Here is a 22905-nt window from a genome sequence, read left to right on the forward strand (position 1 = left end):
GAATTACTTTTTTTCTTTAAAAATTACTGAAACTGAATAATCGATTATCAAAATAGTTGGCAATTAATTTAATACTTTCATTGATTAGTCTTTGCAGTTCAACATCAGTCTTGCTCAACAAATGACATTAACTTTTTTCAGAAGTAGATGATACTATATAATATCTGATGAGGCAGGCCGACGTGTCGACGGTGCTCTGCTTGGCTCCGTAATTACTCAACCACACTACCTTCCACTCTGCTGCCTTGAAGTTGAAAAGCATTGCATAACCCTAACCTTCTCCTCAAAAATCAGTGAATTTGCCTGCAAGCATTAATCATCGACCACACTTCTGCCTTTTAACATTTTGGAGCAGCTCAGAGATCGTTTCTGTGATACTTGGTGTTCATATTTTATCCAAAGTGAAGTCTGTGTGATCATCATAAACATAGACGTGGGTATATACCACTCTTTGCTGCAGCATTGAAGATGCCCCTGTCCCTCCTCAACCCCACCTCACTGTGAGTCCTCCCGAGTGTTCCTTTGATGAGCTTTTCCTGAGAGCTCTGTGTGAGGAAGACTCGGAGGACGATTATACCGACGCAGACCCCGTCCTAGATGACTTGTATTTGCGGCGGGTGCAGCAGACCCTTCATCAGACGTCTAACAACGCCGACTACGACCGCTTCTTACCCCGTTATTGGACGCCTGAAGAGGAGACTCGTGTGCGTACCATCTACCTCGGCTCCCAGAGAAGACCCTGGTATCGTAAAATGCAAGGCTTAAGGTCTGTTGGCTATTTTTATTGCTCTACGAAGCGAGGCGGCACCAAAGCTTTACGATTTACAAATACTTTACTCACTAATACAAGGCAAAGCTGAAGCTTTACTGTTGTGCTGTTTGCTTTAGTGTAAAAAGTTGCATTGCTTGAGCAGCAAGTCATCTTGGTAACTTGTAAAGAAGCACAGAAGCACTTACTGTACCTTCTTTTGTGAACTCTAACCTGAAACCTTTTGTGTGTGGTGCTAAAATAACCTGCTGCGTGACATAGTGGCATCTGGTCAAATGTCTTCTGTTGATTTATTGTTTTTGGCTATAGCATTAGTAGTTACTAAATCCAGCTTAACAACACCAGCAAACTAAATCCTAGTTTGCTAGGCACATGGGAATAGCTAGCACTACGTTGCAAGAAAGATGACATAAGCTAAAACTGCCGAACCCAACATCTTGCAAATTTCTTCTCCTTAGAAGACATCCTGTGTTATATATAAAGTCTGATGTTAATAATGAACTCATTTCATGCATCTTCTATTCCTTGTAGCCATAAAGCGTTGGGTTCTTGGGTTCCGAGGAAGCGTTTGACTTCATTTCCTGGCTCGTGAGCAAACCTGTACAAACATCTCTGCCACATCTGGAGAGCCTCAAAACCGTCTCTAAGAAACGTTCTCCCAAGCCTGAACCTTCACCCTTCATGTCCTGAAGATCCACAGCTAATGCACACATACTGACACACAAACTGTACACACTGTTGACACAAGCTATAACACACTATCCCAAAGTATTCGTATTTGCAAACCTCTAATCCATCAGCAAAGTACTCAATTTGCTATGCAAATTTTGCCCTGTTTTATCAGGAAAATGCTTTGACTTTGTTACTGATTAATGTTTTCCTAACTACTGCACGGTGTATTATCTGGCATTTACTCTGGCACCTTTTTATTATTACAGTGCTGACTATGTGAGGACTTTTTAACAGCGTCATGCTGAGTGACTCATTAGTTCATAATGGTTAAACGGATGACTCATGCGTCGTGTCATGCTTTGATAGCCATCACAGAATCATGTAATTTATAACGCCTTTTGTGTCAGCGCTAATGTGTTCCAGTTTACTTTCTGGCTTTGGTTTGGATAAATGGAAGTGCGTCAAAGTGGGTTAATGAACTGCCTAAAATATTGTGTATTAAACACATTCTTTCTGCCAAGATCTTCTGTGTGTTCAGTAGGTTTGTATTGCAGCTGTGGCACTGAGAGCATATGTGTTGTATCCGTCAGATAACAATGGGCGTCATACAAGAACCACTCGTACGAACAGATTCGATCTTAAGTGGCTTGTATGAGCGATTTAGAACTTGCCGCATTCACCAATTTTCTCGTATTTTGCATTTTTTCTTAGGCACAAACATTGTTTGCGAGTGGTCCACTCCAGACCTGTTGTAGGAGTCCTGTGCAATAGTCTGCTGTTATCCGAAATTAGTTTTTCACTAATGGATTTATCTGTTCAACATGTACCTCCAAAGGGAGATTTGTCAAGTATTTAATACTCTTATCAACATGGGAGTGGGCAAATATGCTGCTTTATGCAACTGTATGTACATATTTATTATTGGAAATCAATTAACAACACAAAACAATGACACATATTGTCCAGAAACCCTCACAGGTACTGCATTTAGGATTAAAAATATGCTCAAATCATAACATGGCAAACTCGAGCCCAACAGGCAACAACAGCTGTCAGTGTGCTGACTTGACTATGACTTGCCCCAAACTTCATGTGATTATCATAAAGTGGGCATGTCTGTAAAGGGGAGACTTGTCGGTAACCATAGAACCCATTTTCATTCACATATCTAGAGGTCAGAGGTCAAGGGAGCCCTTTGAAAATGGCCATGACAGTTTTTCCTCGCCAAAATTTAGCGACGTTTGGATCGTTATTTAACCTCCTTTGCAACAAGTCAGAATGACATGATTGGTACCAATGGATTCCTTAGGTTTTTTTCTAGTTTCATATGATACCAGTATCTTCACTCTAGCTTTAAAACTGTACAATAACTACTTTGAAGCAATGTGTTATTATCCTGTTTGACTCTACAATTTGAAGTATAATTTAATTTTAAATGTATTCATATAGCCTAACGATATCATCATTACTTTAAATTAACCATTGATGCTGTAGTATAACACTAAAATATCAATATGAACATCTCAAACTACAAAATGACTTAAATTATGCACTAATTGAAGGTTAATTTGTCTCTGTATATCATAAGGTCAACAGGAAGTGTAACCAGGTGCGTCATGGCTGACTTCTTTTGGATGTACGTTAGGCCCTTGTAAGAGAGTGTCTGTAGACAGTGTGCTGATATATTGGCAGAGACAGATGAATGGGGCAGGAAGCATGGCCTTATATGGTATCATTGGGGTATTAATTATGCTGATTTACAATTCTCATGAATGCACAGGTGGCATTCATCATATTTATGCAGGTCATTTACACAGTTATCTGAAGTTAGGAGCGTTTCCTGAATCTGATGTGGCACACAAAAAGTAAGAAAGTTAAGACAAGAATAGGAACATGTTCTTGCATGAAGGCCCATTGCCTCGAAGTAATCTATACAATGTCTCTTCAATATATGTTTTTATTTTAGTTTAGCACCTTGTCATGTCTAGCCTTCATCATTTGTTACTATGCTGTTAGTTAGTTCTGTAAAAACCAGGTGCCTTTCATATTTAGAAGCATGATGGCATTCATTGGTCTCCGTGTCTGTTTCTTTGGTTCTGTAGAGCATATCAAATCCAGGTCAGACCTGAGAGACCATTTCAGGTCAACCCTGGCTGGATTTGGTGAGTCCTAAAGTTTTGAGCGAAGGTGTCTGAGATTGCTCCGCACCATATTTGCTTTGTTGCTGCTTCATCTGCTTTTGTTTGTATTCAGCTCACCTACAAAGGAAATTACGCCGCAAACATTTGCCTTTTCATAAAGATGAAGCACTTGGCATACCTCCCACTATTAATTTTCTGGGCCGAGACTTGACAGTAGAATTTATGGCAAACTACAGGATTGTTTGTAATCACAGGCTCGGTTCCTCCCATCAAATTATGTCACCGTTTTGATATACCACCTGCTAACTGCTGCTGTAAGTTATTTGAATGTCACATCTGACACCCTCTGTTGCCCACAGCAGTGCTATTACTTGTTACAAGTCATGGCTGTTCTGTTATCCAGACAGCAACATCTGTTGCCATTTATACTGCTGCGTTACTTGACTTGCATGCAACTCTCCTGCTCGCACTTCGCTAAGGATTCTGTTGTTTGGATGCAGAATGTGTCGTGTTGCAGCTGTTAATACTGTGGTGTACTGGCTTGTGATGTACAGTGTATTCTGTGTGTGTGTGTGTGTCTGAAAGTAACCGTTAGTGTGCGCTGCATTGCAATACTGCTATTCATCATGCTTGTTCTGCTACATGGTGTTGCTGCGGTGTTTCTTTGCTCTGTATATACATTATTTATTTCCATTTTCCTGCCTCTTTGTCTGTCTGAACCAGGAGCAAATCACTCAGTGACATCCCGATGGTGTACCCGGTGCGTAAAGTTCCTGATGGGAACACCATCTATGATTTGGACCAGGACATGGACATGGCCAGGGAGTGCAATCAAGAAAACAAACGGAGGTGTAGCGTTGCTGCCAAGGACAGTGAGGCTAAGTGGCATGATGTAAGTCTGGAAAAGTCTGACAAAACAATCTCACTACACTACACTCCTTTTAGTTGCTGTTAGTGTGATATGCTGAAAAAGCTCCCCATGTTCTTCAGCAGATAAAATCTGCCCAGATGTCTTGGAATTATAGTTGATCTTTTTTTTTTTCTTCCATGTTGATTTAAAAATTGAAAATTAAAGTTTATTCTGTACCTTGATTGTGGCAGTCCTTAAGGTGCTAAATGCGAGATTGGGAACATTTCTATTGCGTCTGCACGGTTCTCAACGTGGCAACGGCTGAGCCGGTGGCTTGTAACTTACTATGCTAACAGCGCTCACAGTGAAAACAATAGCAACACTTGTGAAAGCGCTTTACCTGAGGGGGGAACCGGAGGGTAGGTGCTACGCATCCGCAACGGCGCCGTTGGTCGGGGCGGCGTTAGCAGCTGTAACCGCGAATTTCCACTAGATCCGGTGACGGAGGGCGTCTCAACGCTTTCCACTCATTTCTTATGGAAAGCAGGAGAAGCAGTCTCTCAGTGCATGGTGGGAGAAAAGATTGTTTTGTCTACCACCATTCCAAAGGTACTGAAGAATGAACTTTCTATCTCAACAAATGGATGGTTTTCCAGAGTATAATCACTCGAAAGAAAATGTGTTTTCAGTCTTAAAATATTTATAACATTACATTGAAGTTATATGAACAAAAGTAACGGGGTTATCGTGTTGTTGTGCATTTTGTTTCAGGACTTGACAAAGTGGAAGAATCATCGCAGAAGCACCAACTCTGACCTCCGCAGGGAATCAGTGGACAGAGAGCACGTCATTAACCAGATGGCCAATGGGGCTGTGATTAAATTTGAGAAGAACGAAGCACAAGGCAGAATGCTGAAGAGGTATGCTCCTGCTACAAATGTAATGTGAAATGTTATGTTAACTCTTCCGAACCCTGTTGCTACCAACAATTTATTTAAAGTGTGTATTAAAACGATAGACTGTATATAAGAAATGGACATAGTCACCGTGACGTCACTCATTGGTTTATGGACTGTCGTTTTGAAGCCTTGAGTATGTCATTTTGGCCATTGCCATCTTGGCTTTTTGCAACCAGAAGGTGTAGCTAAGTACAATCGAACGCTGAATAAGACATTTTTAGGCAACCAAAGTGTTACAATAACTTTCATGAACTGAAAACACACTGTGAAAGGGTTAAAGTTGTAAGACAAAAACACAAACAACTCCCAGACCGGATAACGCCGTGGTGGCGACCTGTCAATCACAAGGTAGCCACGCCCTAAATCAAACCCTGCTTTATGGTCTATTTGACTCTAAATGGGACCATAATTTACTAAATGAACATCATGCTGTATTGAAGAAGACTTGAAACTAGCGATAAAGACCATAAACTCATGTTTACAATGTTTACTGAGGTAATAAATCAAGTGAGAAGTAGGCTCATTTTCTCATAGACTTCTATACAATCAGACTTCTTTTTGCAACCAGAGGAGTCGCCCCCTGCTGGCTATTAGAAAGAATGCAAGTTTAAGACACTTCCTCATTGGCTTCACTTAACAGAACTGGAGGTTGCCCACTGATTAAAAGCTGCTGACCTCACTGTTCAGTACGCCACAGTGAACTCATGTAATATGACACACATCCCCCCACCCCCACCCCATCTTTTCTGCTTCCTTTATTACATTGGCTCCTCTTTCCTTACATGCCAATTCCCCAGAGACCAGCAGTCACCACGCAGACATTACCCTGCCCCTCGTCCTTACTCCATCTCTCCTCCATCAAAATACTCAAGCTCTGATCTCCGGCCACATACTCGAGCTCTGCTGGCTCGCAGCTACGCCATTGAGGCACCTTTAAGCCCTACAGCTCCACTAAGCCCCCACAAGCAGGTACGTTTACAGTTACGTTCTGTTTTGCATCCCTGACCTTAATCAGTGTCCCTGGTTGTGTTGCCTTTAGTATAATTGTAGTGAAAGTGATAACAGAAAAGTTGCATGTTACCAAATCTCCAGCCTGTGTTGACTTCTTTATTCTCAGGGACCATCGGTTGGAGCCATGCCTGCCTCTGATGGGAACATCCTGGAAGAGGAGACCCAGGCTGCCTCCTTGGCTTCAGATGGAGCAGGAGTTACCACCCCTTCTCCCGACTGCCCTTTCAGCTCCCAGACCCAAGTCAAAGCGCAGGGCAGCCCTGCTCCTCTCCAGCCCACATCTGAACTGGCCCAGCCAGAAAATGTTTTTACAAACCAAATCTCCACTCTGACCACAACCACAAAGTTAACCAACACCAGGGCTGAATCCATGTCTAGTCACAAGGAACTTCCATTTTGCGTTGATCCAAAAGTTCCCACTTTCATCCCCGATGCTGTTAATCCGGCAGGAGTTGATGCTCTGGAGGACTTGCCCCACCACAACCACAAGTCCCAGGAAGAGAGCCAGAAGGCATCTTGGGAACCAGCTGCAGAGCAAGGTGGAGGCCAGCAGGCTGCAGGCGTCTACAAGTACTTGTCCAGAGCTGGGTCGTGGTCCGGCTCAGCCAGCCTTCCTCGTGGTTACCGCAGGTCCGAGGGCTCATCTCGTCTCTCTTCTGCAATCACAGCCAGACCCTTTGGGATGAAGCAGTCCAGGATGTCCTCGCTGCCGAGACTGTGCAATGTGAGTTCATTGGTTATCACAGCTATAGCACTGTTGTTCTATGAATGTATTGGAGTTTAAATGTTCTCTATACAGTATTCAGAGAATTAATATTGCATCAAACAACAATTTGCTATGTAAAGATATAGAGGAGTAATGTCTACCTGAGCAGAGAATGAAGTCACCCTCCCTCTGTGTGTGTTGTAATCAGAGATTCTCCTCATTTTGTTGACATAGCCGGTCAGACGCGTGTGCCTTTTTAGCACATGTTCGAGCATGTGAGCTTACCCCACTGGCTAGCTCACGGCTGCCGCTCTGCACTGCGCTCATATGGCGTCCTTACCGACAACGTGGTCACAGAGTGTACAGTAGCACCCACCCTCCAGTTCCCCCCCAGGTTAACACTGTTAGCTCTGTTGCCGTTGTTCTCACCGTTAGTGCTATTAGCACCGTTAGCTGTTGAGAGCCATGCTTAGGCAATAGAAATGCTCCCAATATCGCATTTAACACGGTTAACAAAATGGTATCCATAGTTGTTTTCCTTTCATGGTACAGTAAAGGCTTAAAGAATAAGTTTGGTGTTTAGTCTACATTTTTGTTACTGTCGAAAAATTCCATGAAAAGACCAAAACCATCTTTTAAAACGGGTCACAAAGACATAATGCAAATTTGTATGTATGCTAAATAATTTCCAAAAGCAGCTGGGCACTGTAGTTTTCAGCAATCCTTACTCAAATGGGAGTAATTAGTGCATTTGTCTGGGACTATTTTCAGCTGTGGATTAATACACATTGGCACGCTAACAAGTATTTACATCAGCAGGACAGTGCAAGTGGGATCAACTCAAAATACTCCCATGATCATCATAACAAAAGAGCATGTCGCCTGGTGGTGTGGCTTGTTGATGAGTTTTTAATTAATTAGTTTTGTGCTCTATGTTGGTCTTTTTATATGTGTTGATGATGATAATAATACATTTTTGTGGCAACTTCTTGGCATACTAGTAGGCGTACATAAAACATTTAACCAGTACTGTTAACCATTGTTTTTATGACTACCATCATCCCTCTCTATCTCTCTCAGATAAACCTGGAGCACTTGTCTAATGGATATTTCTTTCTAACATGGTCACTTTTCAACAGCCCATCCCCGCGATTCCTACAGGCTTAAGTGTCTAATTTTGAAATCTAGACGCTCTCAAAATGCTGGTGATGGATATGGTGCTGGGACTGGGATAAACAGTATAGGACTCTCTCTCCGGGTGAAAATGAGTGTGTCGGAGCTTTTAAAGTAGAAGGACCTGCCACCTGCAGATTTTATTGTACAGTGTGGACGGTTGTAATTCTGTCTTAATGGACAGTTGGTGCTCAGGAGGGTGCATAGGGACTTGTTTAGTCAGCCAAATAGGCTCAAGCTAGTTAATGTAATGAGAGCATTTCCTGTTTGTGAGTACTGTATGTGAGTGAGCTTGTGTTACCTTTTGTTTTCTTGGATCGACCTCATTAATAATAGAAACGCTGCTGCACCGTTGTGAACAGCGTCAACTCACTACAAGATTACACACTTTTATTTTCATATGAGGCTGTTGGTTGTAGACATTCAGTACCACCTGTCTTACGTCAGCACAGTCAACACGTCAAGTGCAGAGTAAATGCGTCAGTCAAATGTGTCGGTGCTGTCCGTCTGAGCACATCTTGTTTTTGTTAATCTCCAGGTAGACGACAACCAGGGTCTGCTGATGAAAAATGAGAAAGAGGAATCTGTTTCTCCAACCACCAAATCTTCTCTCAAAAGACAGACTGCGACCGCCTATCTGACGGGTCAGCAGCCGGCTTCAATCAGACTGGAGAAAGCCGACCAGGCGAGGCAGAATGGTACCGAGCAGAGGGAGGAGGTGAAATGTGCCACTCTCTCCAGCCAGACGTTCTTCCAGACCAATGGCTACCACCATCAGCCCTACACCCACACCCAGCTACTACCGCAGCCTTATTCAAAACCGCAGACACACCACAACAAAAGCTCGACCTTCCCATCTACCGCAAGCATTGACCTTCCAAAGGTATGTTAGATTATGTTCAGCACACAGCATTTGTACTGTGTATATGTTGATGCATCTAGGATTGTTGAATTGTTTGATCAAACTGTACTCTTTATAATCAGGGATTATCAAATCAATTATCGGTCTGTGGCGGTGCCCGTTGATCAATAGAAAAGCTAAATGAGCCACTGTTAGATTAGAAGATCACAGGCAAATGGATGGAAAAATAATCACTTTTCTAAGTATGAATGAATGAATGAAAGACTTTATTTCGAACATATAATAAATAAAAACAGATACAAAATAATAACAAACAAAACAAGAGTAATTTAGTAGTTTTAAGTGATTTTTACTTTGAGCAGGCGATCAGGCACTGATCACTATCTGCTAATATTTATTGTGACTTAAAGGGGACCTATTATGCTTTTGTGCTTTTTCCCTTTTCTTTAGTGTTATTTAGTTTTTTTGTCCATGTTACAAAGCCCAAAGACCACACCAAAGGGGGTTACTCTCCCCTACAGAAACACTGCTACTGAACTAGGGCTGTTGCAATAACTGCAATATTGCAATACCACGCTATTGACAAACCAACCGCAGGGATGGCAAGCAACCGCTGCAACCGCTACGCCAGCAGCGTGACGAGGCATCGAGTGTCTAAGTGCTGCACATTTGGTGTTTTTTTTTTTTTTGTAGTCACCGATAGTGAAAATGTTCAACTTTGGGTAAAACGCAGCACTCGTCACTGTCACTTTTTACCCAGCCACCCAATCACAATGGAGAAGGGGCGGTACAAATACCACAAAACCAACTGTCACATCCTGCATGTAGGCTACAAGTGCTGAACAACAACAACAACAATGGAGGAGAAATTAATACACATAGATCGGCGGGTCCGTCCTGATCAGATGAGATGGAGATGGAGATGAAAAATGAGAAGAGCCTTCTGTGTTTTTCCTCTTGACTTTACTCGTTAGTTTGCTTTCCTCACACCCATTTCTCTTCTCGTGCACCGATTCGCTTAAGCTGAACCGCCAATCAGAGCGATCTCTCAACATCTTCAAAATGATGAATTGGCCAAAAACACTCCAACATTGGCAGATTAGAGCCGACGATGCGGGACACACCAAAAAATTAGGCTGACGGACGCTCACCTACGACCCCAAACTGTCCGACGGCCGACCGCGGCTTGGTGTGTCAGGGCCTTAAAACAGAGCATTTCAGACAGAGAGTGAAAAGAGGTGCAGCAGCACAACCGGTATAAGAAAAATAAAAATATTTTTTGAACATTGAAGCATGTAGACATATTGTAGTAGAAACCCCAAATAAAAGTATGCACCTGAAAATAAGCATAATAGGTCCTCTTTAATAAATGACAAATAAAATAACAAATAAATGACTTCTTATTTTCACTGCCTGAGATGTCATGATCAGGGAGGAGAAAGAGCTATCCAGAATCTACATGTTGTAATTAATGATTGTTCTTATTTATGAAATGAGCAGCTAGTAGCTGAAACAAAAACATTAATATTTTGTAACAGCAAGTCAAACTTGGAATCTAGTGTGGTAAACAGACATGGAGCAAACGGCAAACATTTATATTCCTGCAGTGTCTTCCTTCACCCACACAGGTGAATCAGCCGCTAATCAGCAGAGTAAGTGAAAACACCTGTGTGGGTGTGCAGCCCGTTAAACCGTATTAGCCCTAAAAGGCCTAAAGCGTGCTTATACGCTGAGTCACCAGCTTATCTTTTTCAAGCTCATAATGTTCCGTTTTTTTTACGCAGTGTGTGTGTGAGGTGTTTTTAATATTCTGCCCTCCTTATCTGAGTAAATGAGGGGTGAAGAAACGCCTTTCATTATAATGGTGAACCAGCACAAACTGAAGGCACAAACATGAACGTAGCATTGAAATCAACAATAAAACTTCACAAAGATGGCATTTGTTGCAGCGCTGCCGTGATGATTGCACCACATTGTACATAACAAACTGGTTCCTCCCTGGTGTGTATCTCTTACTATAAGGGTCTAGTTTCCAGCAGGAAGAACAGGACATTGGATCACAGGGTGTCACCTTTTACGTTTGTGTTTCAGGTGGATCACAGTGACATGAGAGTGAGCCTCACTCTTAAACCCAACAGCAGACCAGACTTTGGTTTCCAGACTCATTGGGATTCCACCGGGGCGACAGTCAAATCCATTCAACCTGGTAAGACTTTCGCTGCATTGCTAAAATTTAACATCAAATTTATGATTAAGCTGACAGTGTTGAGTTTTTGCTTTGAACCTTGTATTGTAAAACAAGGACATTGTAGTGACAGGGATGGATGGCAGTGCTACATTGTGCTCTCAATGTTTGTTTGTTTTTTGCTTCTCCAAGAGTAAATTTGTTCTAACATCCTGCTCTTACAAAAAGAACAGTAATTCAAAACACTGACAGGTCTCAGCGCAGACAGAGCAGAGACAAATGGTCACTATCGAAACACAAAAATTAGGTTTCTGAGACTGTTTGTTGAGCTAAGACAAAGCTGGAAAAGAGCAAAAAGTCTCTTTTTAATGCTGAAAAAGAGAAATGTCTTTATAGATTTTGACTAATGGCATACATGACATGGTTATTAGGATGTTGATGTTTATTTTGTGTGCATTAAAAACTACAAAACAACCTATAAAATGAAACCAGTGATTTAAACCTCAAGTATGAATATTTAATCAGAAGTGAGAGAGGTGTCACTTACTCGCAGCGATGTAGTTTTGGCTCACTGGCCTACTTTTCAACTTGGAACAGCAACCTTGTCCTCAATACTGCAGCTCAGTCGGTGCTAAACAAATCACTTCTGAAGCTGGTACATTTTTTTTTTTTTTTTTTTTATGCATTGCTGTCCTCATCTTTCTTCATTTCCCTGACGCCTGTCCCTCCCTCCCCAGGCAGTCCAGCGGAGCTTTGCCAGCTGTGTGTGGACGATGAGATTGTGGCTGTTAATGGAGTTGCGGCGGCACACATGAACTACATCCAGTGGAAGGATAAAATGACATCCTCCCTGCAAAACGGCAGTCTGACCATGGACATCCGGCGCTATGGCAACAAGGGTAAGATAATGAGTCATCTTTTACCGCCTTAATTATTTGTAATAATTTAATCTAACTTCTAACCGGTGGTCACGAACAGTAACAGTGTGGCCTTAGCGTTGATGGTTGGTTGTTTTCATTAGATTGGAGCACCGGTGACGGAGGTCATCACAACCAGCCAGGCCAGAGCAGGATGACCCTCAATCTGACCGCCACAGCGCCCGGTCTGATAGGTTGCCCTGATCACCATGCCAACAGTGGTGCCTCTACAGAAACCGCAGTCAGGAAAGCGTCCAAATCCAACGGGCAGACGGACAATGTGAGCAACGTTTTATCGCTTCTGTTATCGCTTCAATTCAAAAAATGGATGCACAAAGCTTCTGATAGTGCAGCTTGATAAGTGATGCTCATCAAGTGATGTTCTTTCACCTCCCCAGGTTTTACAAGGTAAAGTCATGCACGGAGAGCTCGCTGACAGCCACAGGACAGCCAGAAGTAAAGGTAATGACAAGAATAAAGTCTGCAATAGCACATGACGAACATCTAACTCCTCAGATACAGTATGTAATAATGTAATGTTCACCTTATCTGTCCTTCCTCCTAATGTAGATTATAGTAATATTATTAGGAAAAATCAGAAAAGGAGGGAAGAATTTTTCAAACAGAAAGGTAAAATTCCAGTTTGAACTTTAGCTTTCACAAGCCAACGTGTAGTCTGTTTTAATCGAACTCTGGTGCGGTTAGTTTGGGCGGTTGTAAACGTAGTAATCGTAGTCTGGTGCGGACCAAAACAACCATCTCTCGCAAGCGGTTTGGTTTCTAAGCAAACCAAAACGCAGGCTTCCTGTGTGGACATAAGTTGAGATGGAAACAGGTAAATGCAGGTTAACATGAGTGGGAGAGGACTGACTTGGACTTCTGCAGAAGTCTAATGTTTGCTTGACATCTGGGCCGAAGAGAACATACAGGATATGCTAAATAAAGTCAATAAAATAGAGATAAACTGGAGAAGAGATATCAAAGTGAAAACACTTCGACAGCAATATTTCCCTCCAACATGCCCCTCAGCAAATATATATTTTTTTTATTTTATCCATTTTAATTTGTGCACTGTGAAACCGAACCAGACTAAATAGAAAATGAACCAAAAGTATCAATTTCACCCTGATTCGGACTAACCAAATGGACTATGGCTTGTGAAAGAGCCTCTAGACTTCTTGGGTAGCAGCTTGGTGGCTGGTGCTTGGCTTGGTTAATTATTGGGTATTTTAGTAGTATTCTAAGAAGAGGGCTGCTGATTTAAAAGGAATCAGAAGATGCACAGTGATCAGATGAGAACTTTTACTTTATACCACTATAATAATATTAGTCTCGTACTTGAACAGTATTTTCATCAATGCAGCTTAGCTACTATTAAAGATGTAGCATTTTAACGGCGCTTGCAAACTGGGGCAAAAAATGGTTCTCATCTTGGCACAACTTTACCTCACAACCACAGAGCTGACAGCACTGATCATGTCCATAACATACCATATCTGATGAGCAACAAATGCTTCTTTTACTGCTCATTCTTTTGCACAATGAGTGATGTGTAATGCTATCCTTTGTGGTTGTTAATGAATCCAATGTGTGTCCTACAACAATGGCTTCTCTCTTCAGGCTCGGCGGGATTCAGCTCATGGGTTTACTTGTGTGGTAAATGTTTGCACTGTGGGCGTGTGTGTTTTTAAACTGTACTTTGAGCAACAAACTAGTTGTTGTGGAGCAACAAATGAACAAAGCGGATTTGTGTTGTGATGCAAAGTGTGACTACCATTTTTCTTTATTTACTAAGGCATGTTTAAGTCTTTGCTTAACTGTCTCTTTTTCAGTATTTGTGCGCTTTAAGGTGGGGATATGTTCGCAGATTAGTGAGCTGATTTACATACAGACTTGCTGATCCTTGGTCAGGTCTAGTCTGAGTAGTTAAGCTCTGTCGACCTCTCACGCCACATGTGAACCATATGACGTTTCATAGTTGAAGGGTAACTTTGGTATTTTTAAACCTGGACCCTATGTTTTTGTGTCTAACTGACCAATGAGGACAACAATTTCTGAAATTGGTCCAGTATTGAGGGATAATGCTGTAACCGGCAGAAGCTAAGCAAGCTGCGAGGGCAAGTGAGCAGCGTCAATGTAACGTGTTACGTTCACTAAAAGTGCTTGTTTTTGCCGCTGATGGGCTCAGATTGCTATTATAAGTGTCTGACAACATTATGGAAAGGACCCTACAGAGAAATAAAACATTTTCTTACCTTTCTCTTGATCCGGTCTGTTTGTTATTGTGTTTAAGTCCCGCTTAAGGAGAAGTCTCGTTGTGTGTGTGTGTGTGCCATCAAACTCAAAGACCTCATCCACATTGTTGAAATCATCTGAATATTCAGCCATGACATTGAAAATCTTTTAGATAACACTAAGACGCACTTTCTGTACTCCAACACAACAAACTGCCCTGCATTTCCACCACGGATGTATTCCACTATTCCACCGTTGTCTTCCAGATTTCAGAACGAGACTTCTCCTTGAGCGAGACTCTTTCCATAATGTCAGACACTTGTTATAACAATCGGAGCCTGTCAGGGCAAAAACGAGCACTTTTAGTGGATGTGAATGACGGTGCCAGCTTGCCCCAATAGCACCATATTGCAGCCCGTGAGCAGCTGCCGTCTACAGCACTCTCCCTCAATACTGGACCAATTTCAGAAATTGTTGTCGCTTTTAGTCAGACACAAAAAAGTACAAAAGGTACACTTTCGTGAACATATGTTTGAGCCAGTCCTGCAGGTAAAGCTCTACAAAGAGAAAAACAACAATTCATTTTGTCCAACATGGTTGTATTTTGGTCTTCAGTGAACATTGTTTCGTAGCAACTGAGGCATCTAGCAGGGCTGTATACTTAATGTTCATACTGTTTCTGGCTACACCCAAAGGTTTTGGTGCTACGTAGGAAGATGCTGTAAAACATTTGTCAGAGGTCAGCAGGATAAACGAAGTATGAGGGTTTTTTTCTAGTTCGAAACCAGGCAAAGACTTACAAAAAGACAAATACATAATTCATGATCCAGTGTATTTTAAAAATGCTTTGGTTTCTCAGTCTTCTAATGTGTCCCCAACCTTTGTGTGGCGTATGTGTGGCCTTGATCATCTTTAGGAGCTACTGTATCATGTCCTCTCTCCTGACCTGTTATTTTCTCTCACAGGAGGTTCAGAATCTGCAATATCTGATGTGAGTTACCACACCGCTTGATCAAAGGATGTTTGTATGCATGTTCAAACATAAGTTATGCGTATGTGTGTTGAAAGAGTTTGTGATCATGTTTGAGCCACACAGTCTGTTTGTGCATCACCAGCTCCAGGTGCCATCCCTCAGCCCCTCCTCATCCAGCTGGTCGTGGGACCGTGAGGAGGATCGGAGGCGCCAGGAGAAATGGCAGGAAGAGCAGGAGCGCCTCCTACAGGTGAAGACTTGTGTCCCCAACACTGAACTACACAGCACAGTCCTTGTTCATTTTAACTTCATCTAAAGTTTACAGCTAAATGCAAATGTGTGTGTGCTCGTTTTTTTTTTTTCAGGAGCAATACCAGCGGGATCAGGAGAGACTTGAATCAGAGTGGCGGAGGGCACAGCAAGATGCAAAGGGGGAGTTATGCAGGAAGTCAGAGGTAATGTCGAGTGGTCCTCTGAGCCTTTTCCAAGCTGCAGAACATTTTTAATTATAACTAAGAGATCTTAAAACATATTATGAGATTTTCCTCTATAAAGTCACCATAGAAAAAGTTTACCCCAAGCACTGTGTGTGCATGAACCCTCTGAGACCCACAATAGACAAGTTTTGTCTTTTTTAGGGAGGTACGGGGGGTGTATAGGGGGAGATAGCAGGTCAGCAGTTTATGCCACATAGAAGTGGTGTACATCATCTAAAAGCTGGGAAACCCGTGACTAATTAGAGATGCTGCTCAGCAACATGTGTCAAGTTGTTCTAGTCAGAAATCAGAAATTAACATGAATTAATTAAAATAAATTGTAAATGTGTATAATGGTTTAGAACAGTATGATGGAAGTATATGATGCATGCTCTATTATAATTTTTAATTCTTATCAAGATCTTAATATTTCATCTTCCCCACATCATGATGTGATGATATTAGACTGGTTAAATATGAGTTGGTATTTTTGATCAGCAGCTCTGACACATGTGATTACTGTGCTGACGGGAACAAATACAACCTGCTACACCTTTACTGCTAATTAGACGCACGTTTTCTGGCTTCTGCTTTCCTTCAATACGGTTTTAGGAATCCCACAGGATTCATTAGAGGGTCCCTGGCCCACTTTCAATTTCAGTGCTTTACATGGTTTCTATAGTGTCATTTCTTTAATCACCTCGATTTTGAAGCAGAACACCTTTGTTGAGAGCCCTGCCAGCGCCCAGTTCCACGTGAATGGATTGATGAGCAAAACCAGAGGAGGAGGCGAAGAAGAGCAGAGCCCTGACCGAGATGAGTGAAAGAAGCAGGATCAAAACCTCAAAGTAATGAACGAGGAGAGCAGCGTGACAAGATTTCTGAACAAGCCTGGTAATTCAACTTTTTTCTCCTCAATATTGTCAGCTCCTTATCCATCCTTTCTGGGTCTAACAGTGTCATGCATGTGCAGTTATTGTGCTTACTATTGAATGAAAGTTTGAGGAACTTTATTTCGCAATTTTTTAACATGACTTGTCATGATCTCTTTTACATTGCTGCTGTTGCTGAATCTGCTGTGCTTTGGCTGGGCCTTCATGTTTTTCATGCTGCACCTCAGGGCTGAGGACTCCTGTGGCTTTGCTAAGCTGTCTTCTGCACACAGGTCAGAACAACATTAGCTCTGTATGACTTAGACATACTACTCTAGGACCTTTTACGCCCAAAGCTAAATATTATAACTAGTCCTGTCTGCTTGTGTGCAAACGTAACACAGTATTGTTTGTTCCAAGATATTTAATATGACATAATATAGCTATTTTCATTAGGTGGGTATTATTTACAACTCAAGCAAACATCAGCACGCAACCAGTTTAGTGTAGCCCCTAAAAGCAAAATAAAAAAAAATAAAATGTAGAGCTGCAACGATTAATCGATTAGTTGTCAACTATTAAATTAATTGCCAACAACCATTTTGATGACTAATTAATCGGTTAGAGTAATTTTTTAAAGAAAAAAAAAGTGAAAATTCTCTGATTTCGGCTTCTTAAAAGTAAATAATTTCTGGTGTCTTTACTCCTCTGCACAGATTTTTCACCATTTTCTGACATTTTATAGACTAAACAACCAATCAATTTAATCGAGAAAATAATCGTTCGTTGCAGCCCTAAAAACAAATCTTTATCAAAGATGAGTATTTTTGTAGAATAATGTGGACTGTCTGTTTTTTCACCCATAGGGCAAAGTCCTTGTCAACCCCAGCATTAGCTGGCCCCCACAAACAGACCAGAGGTTAGTCTTCCCTCTCTGTCATGATATTCACCTCTGTTCTGGTGATGTACTGGGCTGACCCCCCCAAACTTTGATTGGTTCAGGTGATGAGAGGAAAAGAAAAGGAAAGTCCAATGCTGAGAAAGACAGGCAGCAGATTTTGGAGGAGATGAAGAAAAGGACTCAGCTTCTGACCGACAACAGCTGGATACGTCAGCGCAGCAGCAGCTTTTACAAGGAGCCGATCTATGTCGGGGCTCCTATGAAGAGGTGGGTGTATTTGCACCTTCAGGCAGCCGTTTGTTTCACAACCTTTGGTTATGACATTTCCTCCCCGTGTTTTACCCTCTTACTACCATTTTCTGAACTGTGACGTCTTCTCTGTAGGTACGAGTCTTTGGAAGACCTGGATAGTTTGCGTCAGTCCTCACTCTCGACCGCTACATTCAGTTACCCTCGTCCACACTCGGCTGCTGCAGGTTACTGCGCTCCGAGTAGGAACTCCTCCTCCCGCTACAGCACTGGATCAATGTTGTCCCAGCGACATGGCACATTCGATTCCTCTCAACATGGCAGGTACGTAATGCATTCGAATATAGAGCCTGTCTCTCTTGTGCATGTTGTGGTATTTTCTGTATGGCATCATTGATTTTTGGCCTCACACTGTTAATATGTGCTGCCTCAGGATGGTCAGTGGCAGGAGGACTTGCTGTGTGTGTGAGCGTGTCCTGGGTAGTGGGGCAGCCATGGTCATAGAGGCCCTTAGTCTCTGCTTCCACCTCGCCTGTTTCCAGGTGAGAGGTCATGACCGGGTTAAGTGTGCAGTCACAGTAGCTCCACTCTTTGTGAATAATTACTCATTCATGAATCGGCTCACGTTTTTGGTTCGAGTCAATCTCGCAGGTCAGAGTTTACCTTTGTTCAACTTTGATCTGTGAGTTCACGTGATGTAATGTGCCACCCCCTTACACAATATTACGCTGTCAGACTAAAAAACACAGCATTGCCTTCCACCTGTTGTGCACATTTTCACCTTGTGCATAAAAATAAAGCAGAATTTTTTTTACACTTGGCTGAGGTGGAAAAGTCGGTGTATATTTAAAACAAAATGTGACTCAGTGTAAAGGACACTGCAAATAAATCCAGACATACTGTACATGAAGCATGTGACTTATTTGTCACTCAAGCTTTTGCTCCACTGAAGAGGAACTGGATCTAGTGTGTGTTACCTTTGTCAAGGTTGAAAGGAGTAATAAAGTTTGCCGTCCTGATCCGGACTACGGAGCATCCGGCGCAACTCAACCAGTTCCGCAGAACGTGATTGGTTGATGCCTTTTATCCATGGTGTGAAAGCTCAGAAAACTAACCTTGTTACGATAAAAAAAAAAAAAATGTCGCCACGTAATATTCGCGTTCTATGTGAAAGTACTCATGACAAAAAAACAACAGTTCAAAAAAATATATTGACATGCGAATTAATCGCATGAAAAGAAACGCTGCTGGTGTGTAACGGCCTTTAGGCTGTGTCATCACTGCCCAGTTGGCGACGGCCAAAGCACTTTGAGCTTCACAACGGCTCTTCAGAAACCTATGGGTGACGTCATGTAGATTATGTCCATATTTTATAGTCTATGATGGAAACGCGCACTAATTTGCATTTTCTCTTGCTGATTTTCTTGAAATTTGTTTAAAATGTGCACTACATTTGGATGGAAGCTTGCCTAGAGATGGCTTACACAGCCTATCATTCTGCCCAAAGTGTATTACTCGCATCAGAACCGTGACTTGACCTTTTTTTTTGGTGCTTATTGTGGGAAAATTTAATTAAGACTGAAGACTAATGTGACTGCACAGAAAGGTCAGTAGGAGTCTCATATCTGTAGTTAAAGTCATATCCGCTTTATAGGCACCTGCTAGCAGGAGCATTTCTGACACCTTTCCATGCTTCTATCTTTCCTAACCAGTCTGTTTCCCAGTCTGTGTCAGGCATCTGGCCTCATGCCGTAGTCCTGTGCGCTATTTGTCTCTTATTTTCTGCATGTGATTGTTTTAGGGGAAGACGCCAGCCCGCTGTCCTGCTTCGCTTTTAGATGCTTATTGTGAAAATGTCTCTGGCAGACGACCCCCACATTTAGTCGACCTTTTGTTCATTAGCATGTAGATGTAAAAGTCGACTCACTCTTGCAACTCTCTGCTCCATAGGAGTTACAGACGCACATAACACTCATAGAATATTTATATGCTATATGTGTTTGTACGCAGGAACAAAGCTTGGTTTGTTCTGTGTTGGGTGGCGGACAATCTGGTGAAATGATTTAGACACAAAAGGCCCACGTTACAGGTCAGCTGGATTTCTCTTAAATAGTTCTGGACTTGTTTTCTCACCTCTCTCCCTCCTCCTCTCAGTGTGTGGGCTGCCACCGGCATCTCGGAGGAACTGAGACTGGAGTCCAGGTTCGAATCCGAAACAGGAAGCCCCACTGTGAGCCCTGTTATTTCCAACTCAAGTGTGAGTACTGGTCTTTGTGAGACTTCAGTACAATTGTTCTTTTTTGGCCAATTTTCCTTGCTGTGAAGAACAGGAATGAATCCTAATCATGCACTTAAAACCAAATGTACTTGGACTGGGCTTTATCACTGTGCAGGAAACTAGTACTTGATTTGCTTGTCAAGTAAAAATCAAACGGTATCATTAATAACGCTTATTATTAACATTTTAGCCGCTGGTGCCCCCTCCATGTGACCAACATGCTGTACTCCAGATCACAGAGTAAGCAGCCGAATCGCTGGGAACTCCTGTTGGATGAAACTACACAGCCAGGCCATGACTTAAGTCTCCTATAGTAATTGAACTACGATGTGATACTAGATCTTGACAATCTGCGGATCTATATGCAAGGTAGACTTTTTTTAATGGCTGTTTTTAAGCAAATGTGCTACTTAGTTTGTCCTTTTTCTGCTAATTCTTTCCAAGAAAATGTAGAATTAATATATGAAATAAAGTAATTGTGAGAATTATTAGTGTTTGCTTAATGCTTTTCTTAATGTTAGTGTTTCTATTTGTCATATCCTTGTGCTATATTTGACCATTAGTACATTAAAGATATCAGATCTTTCTTGTTAATGTAACCCATGTATGGAGGCACATTTTAACTTGTACTGAGGCACTTTCTGTTCTGTTGTAATCTCACCAAGTGCACTTTGGGATAAATCAGTGGTATATATAATGCATCTATTTGTCACCTGAAAATGGGAATCTTAACTGAAATCTTTTTGTAAATAAAGTAAACTAAACATCTATATGGGTTTTTATGTTGTTCCTTTGTGTACCACATGATGGCATCATTGGTCTCATAGTAAAATAGACATTTCAGTGTCAAACTGTGGATAAAAATGTAATTTGAATATGCCCAAATTATTAGAGCAGTAACTATTTTTTAATGTACAATATGACTTCTATTGCTAATATATTATGACAGTACAGGTACTTGCCAGCGTGTACTAATATGACTTTAACTGACAACAATGGCATCCAGTAACAGGGATCCAAGAATTAACAGCAGCTACAAAGACGCTGCTTATTTCACATGAGATGTTTTATGCCGTCAGAAGAAACTGGACAAAAAGAATAACCTGTTATTTAATGTCAACAAATCTTCTGCCTGTCCTGATTTTGTGAAAGAGTTTATCCTTTAGTTAATCTTGTAACAAACCAAACACTGACTTTTCCTACTTGGGCCGGAGTCGATAACGTTACTCGCTCCGGAGTTGACCGCCGCTACTCCACTCAGCCGCCGGGAAACAAGACAAAGGAAACCTCTGTTGGTCTTGAGGAGCTGCAGCATTTATTTCTGCACAAACTGCAACTTCCACTGTACATCCACTTGATATTCTCAGAGCTAAACTAACTGTCTTCTGCTCCACCAGCTCACTTGTTCGCTCACACATTCGCCGGCACCCCCCTCTCTCTTGCTTCACCACTCACTTTTTACGTACACACACTCTACACACTGACTCTACTCCAAATGACCTACACTACTCTTACAAAAACTGGCTCTAGATAGGGCCATTTGCGTTTTTATGTCGGCCACCGTAGTTCCTCTTCTACTGTCCTCACTCCCAACTCGTCAAATACCGCCGTCTGATAAAAGCCCGTCGGCATCGGAAACTGACAAGGGATACACCGAACCAACTTTTTCAGTCCTGATGGCGATACCTTGGCTTTGGGTATCGGCCGATACGAGTACTGATCCGATACCAGTGTGTAATTAATAAGCTGCATGCCTCACCGTGTGGTTTTAATGTGACTAATAAATACATATAGATTTAATTGTTCTTTATTACTGTGAGTCACGTGAGTTGTTGGTCATGTGATTCATCGGTATCGTCAGCCCTGTGAGTCACGTGAGTCGTTAGTATCATCAGACCCATGAGTCGTTAGTCATGTGACTCGTTAGTATCGTCAGCCCTGTGTGTCACGTGAGTCGCTAGTCAGTGAAGTTGGCGTCAACCACGACCGTCGGAGTGAGAATGTGTTGACTTGGCACACGGAAGAGGTTTAAATCTGCAATCTCACCGCTAGATGTCGCCAGATGTCACAAACTGCACCTTTTAATGTTTTTAGCAATAATTACAAAAATAAACAGCTGAAGCAGTGCACTGCTGGAGTATAAAGGAACTCCTTCTGCTTTTCATAATTTGTAAAACTTTTTACTAGTTGCCACTGCAGAGTTTTATTTCTCCTTTTTATAGATATACCAATTCCCATTAAAAGCTTGTAAACAGACTTTTTTCTGCTGAATTGCGTTGGGATGAGTAAGAAGATGTTCTGTAAACTGACCTTTAACAGGAAATTGGTGATGCGAGGTTGAAGGGACAAAGGGGAAGAGAAAGTTTTCTGTTTTAGGGCCTTTAAATGAGGAAGTGGCATGAACTAAAACAGATTGAGGTTCTGACATACCAAATTAAAGAACAGTCTGTGGTGTGGTGTGCCCATGTGGTTAAAAAAAAAGTTAAGGTGAATTGTTGACATTTGAAAAATTAGTTTTGGCATATAGATCACCATTGTTTTTATCACACGGTAGGCTGCACTGCAGTAATGTAGCCTATGTGTGAGTAAACAGCAGCACAAAGCAGTGTTTCATCCATATGAGGAAGTTGCATAGCAATGCAAATCACACATTTGCAACAGCTCACACACATCTGA

The 22905-nt window shown here is 41.9% G+C and overlaps 1 protein-coding gene across 6 annotated transcripts in view; it reads left to right on the forward strand.

Annotated features, from left to right (window-relative positions):
• LOC141755828 (LIM domain only protein 7-like) overlaps positions 1-17726 on the forward strand; it is a 32697-nt gene extending 14971 nt beyond the window's left edge. For 2 of the 6 annotated variants that reach the window (XM_074615078.1, XM_074615086.1), the window contains exons 10-25: positions 3544-3603; positions 4306-4474; positions 5204-5352; positions 6189-6360; positions 6509-7126; positions 8820-9164; positions 11235-11349; positions 12066-12227; positions 12350-12525; positions 12644-12707; positions 15446-15471; positions 15596-15703; positions 15819-15908; positions 16643-16823; positions 17050-17094; positions 17668-17720. In XM_074615078.1, the coding sequence (XP_074471179.1) occupies positions 3544-3603; positions 4306-4474; positions 5204-5352; positions 6189-6360; positions 6509-7126; positions 8820-9164; positions 11235-11349; positions 12066-12227; positions 12350-12525; positions 12644-12707; positions 15446-15471; positions 15596-15703; positions 15819-15908; positions 16643-16753 (2365 nt within the window). In that variant the 3' untranslated portion in view covers positions 16754-16823; positions 17050-17094; positions 17668-17720. Of the gene's footprint in view, positions 1-3543; positions 3604-4305; positions 4475-5203; positions 5353-6188; positions 6361-6508; positions 7127-8819; positions 9165-11234; positions 11350-12065; positions 12228-12349; positions 12526-12643; positions 12708-15445; positions 15472-15595; positions 15704-15818; positions 15909-16642; positions 16824-17049; positions 17095-17667 lie in introns of all 6 variants that reach the window. The other 4 variants (XM_074615123.1, XM_074615107.1, XM_074615096.1 and 1 more) reach the window with 4 other exon arrangements.
• The last annotated feature ends 5179 nt before the right edge of the window (positions 17727-22905 follow it).

The sequence above is a fragment of the Sebastes fasciatus genome, chromosome 2 (assembly GCF_043250625.1).
Source record: "Sebastes fasciatus isolate fSebFas1 chromosome 2, fSebFas1.pri, whole genome shotgun sequence".
Lineage (NCBI taxonomy): Eukaryota > Metazoa > Chordata > Actinopteri > Perciformes > Sebastidae > Sebastes > Sebastes fasciatus.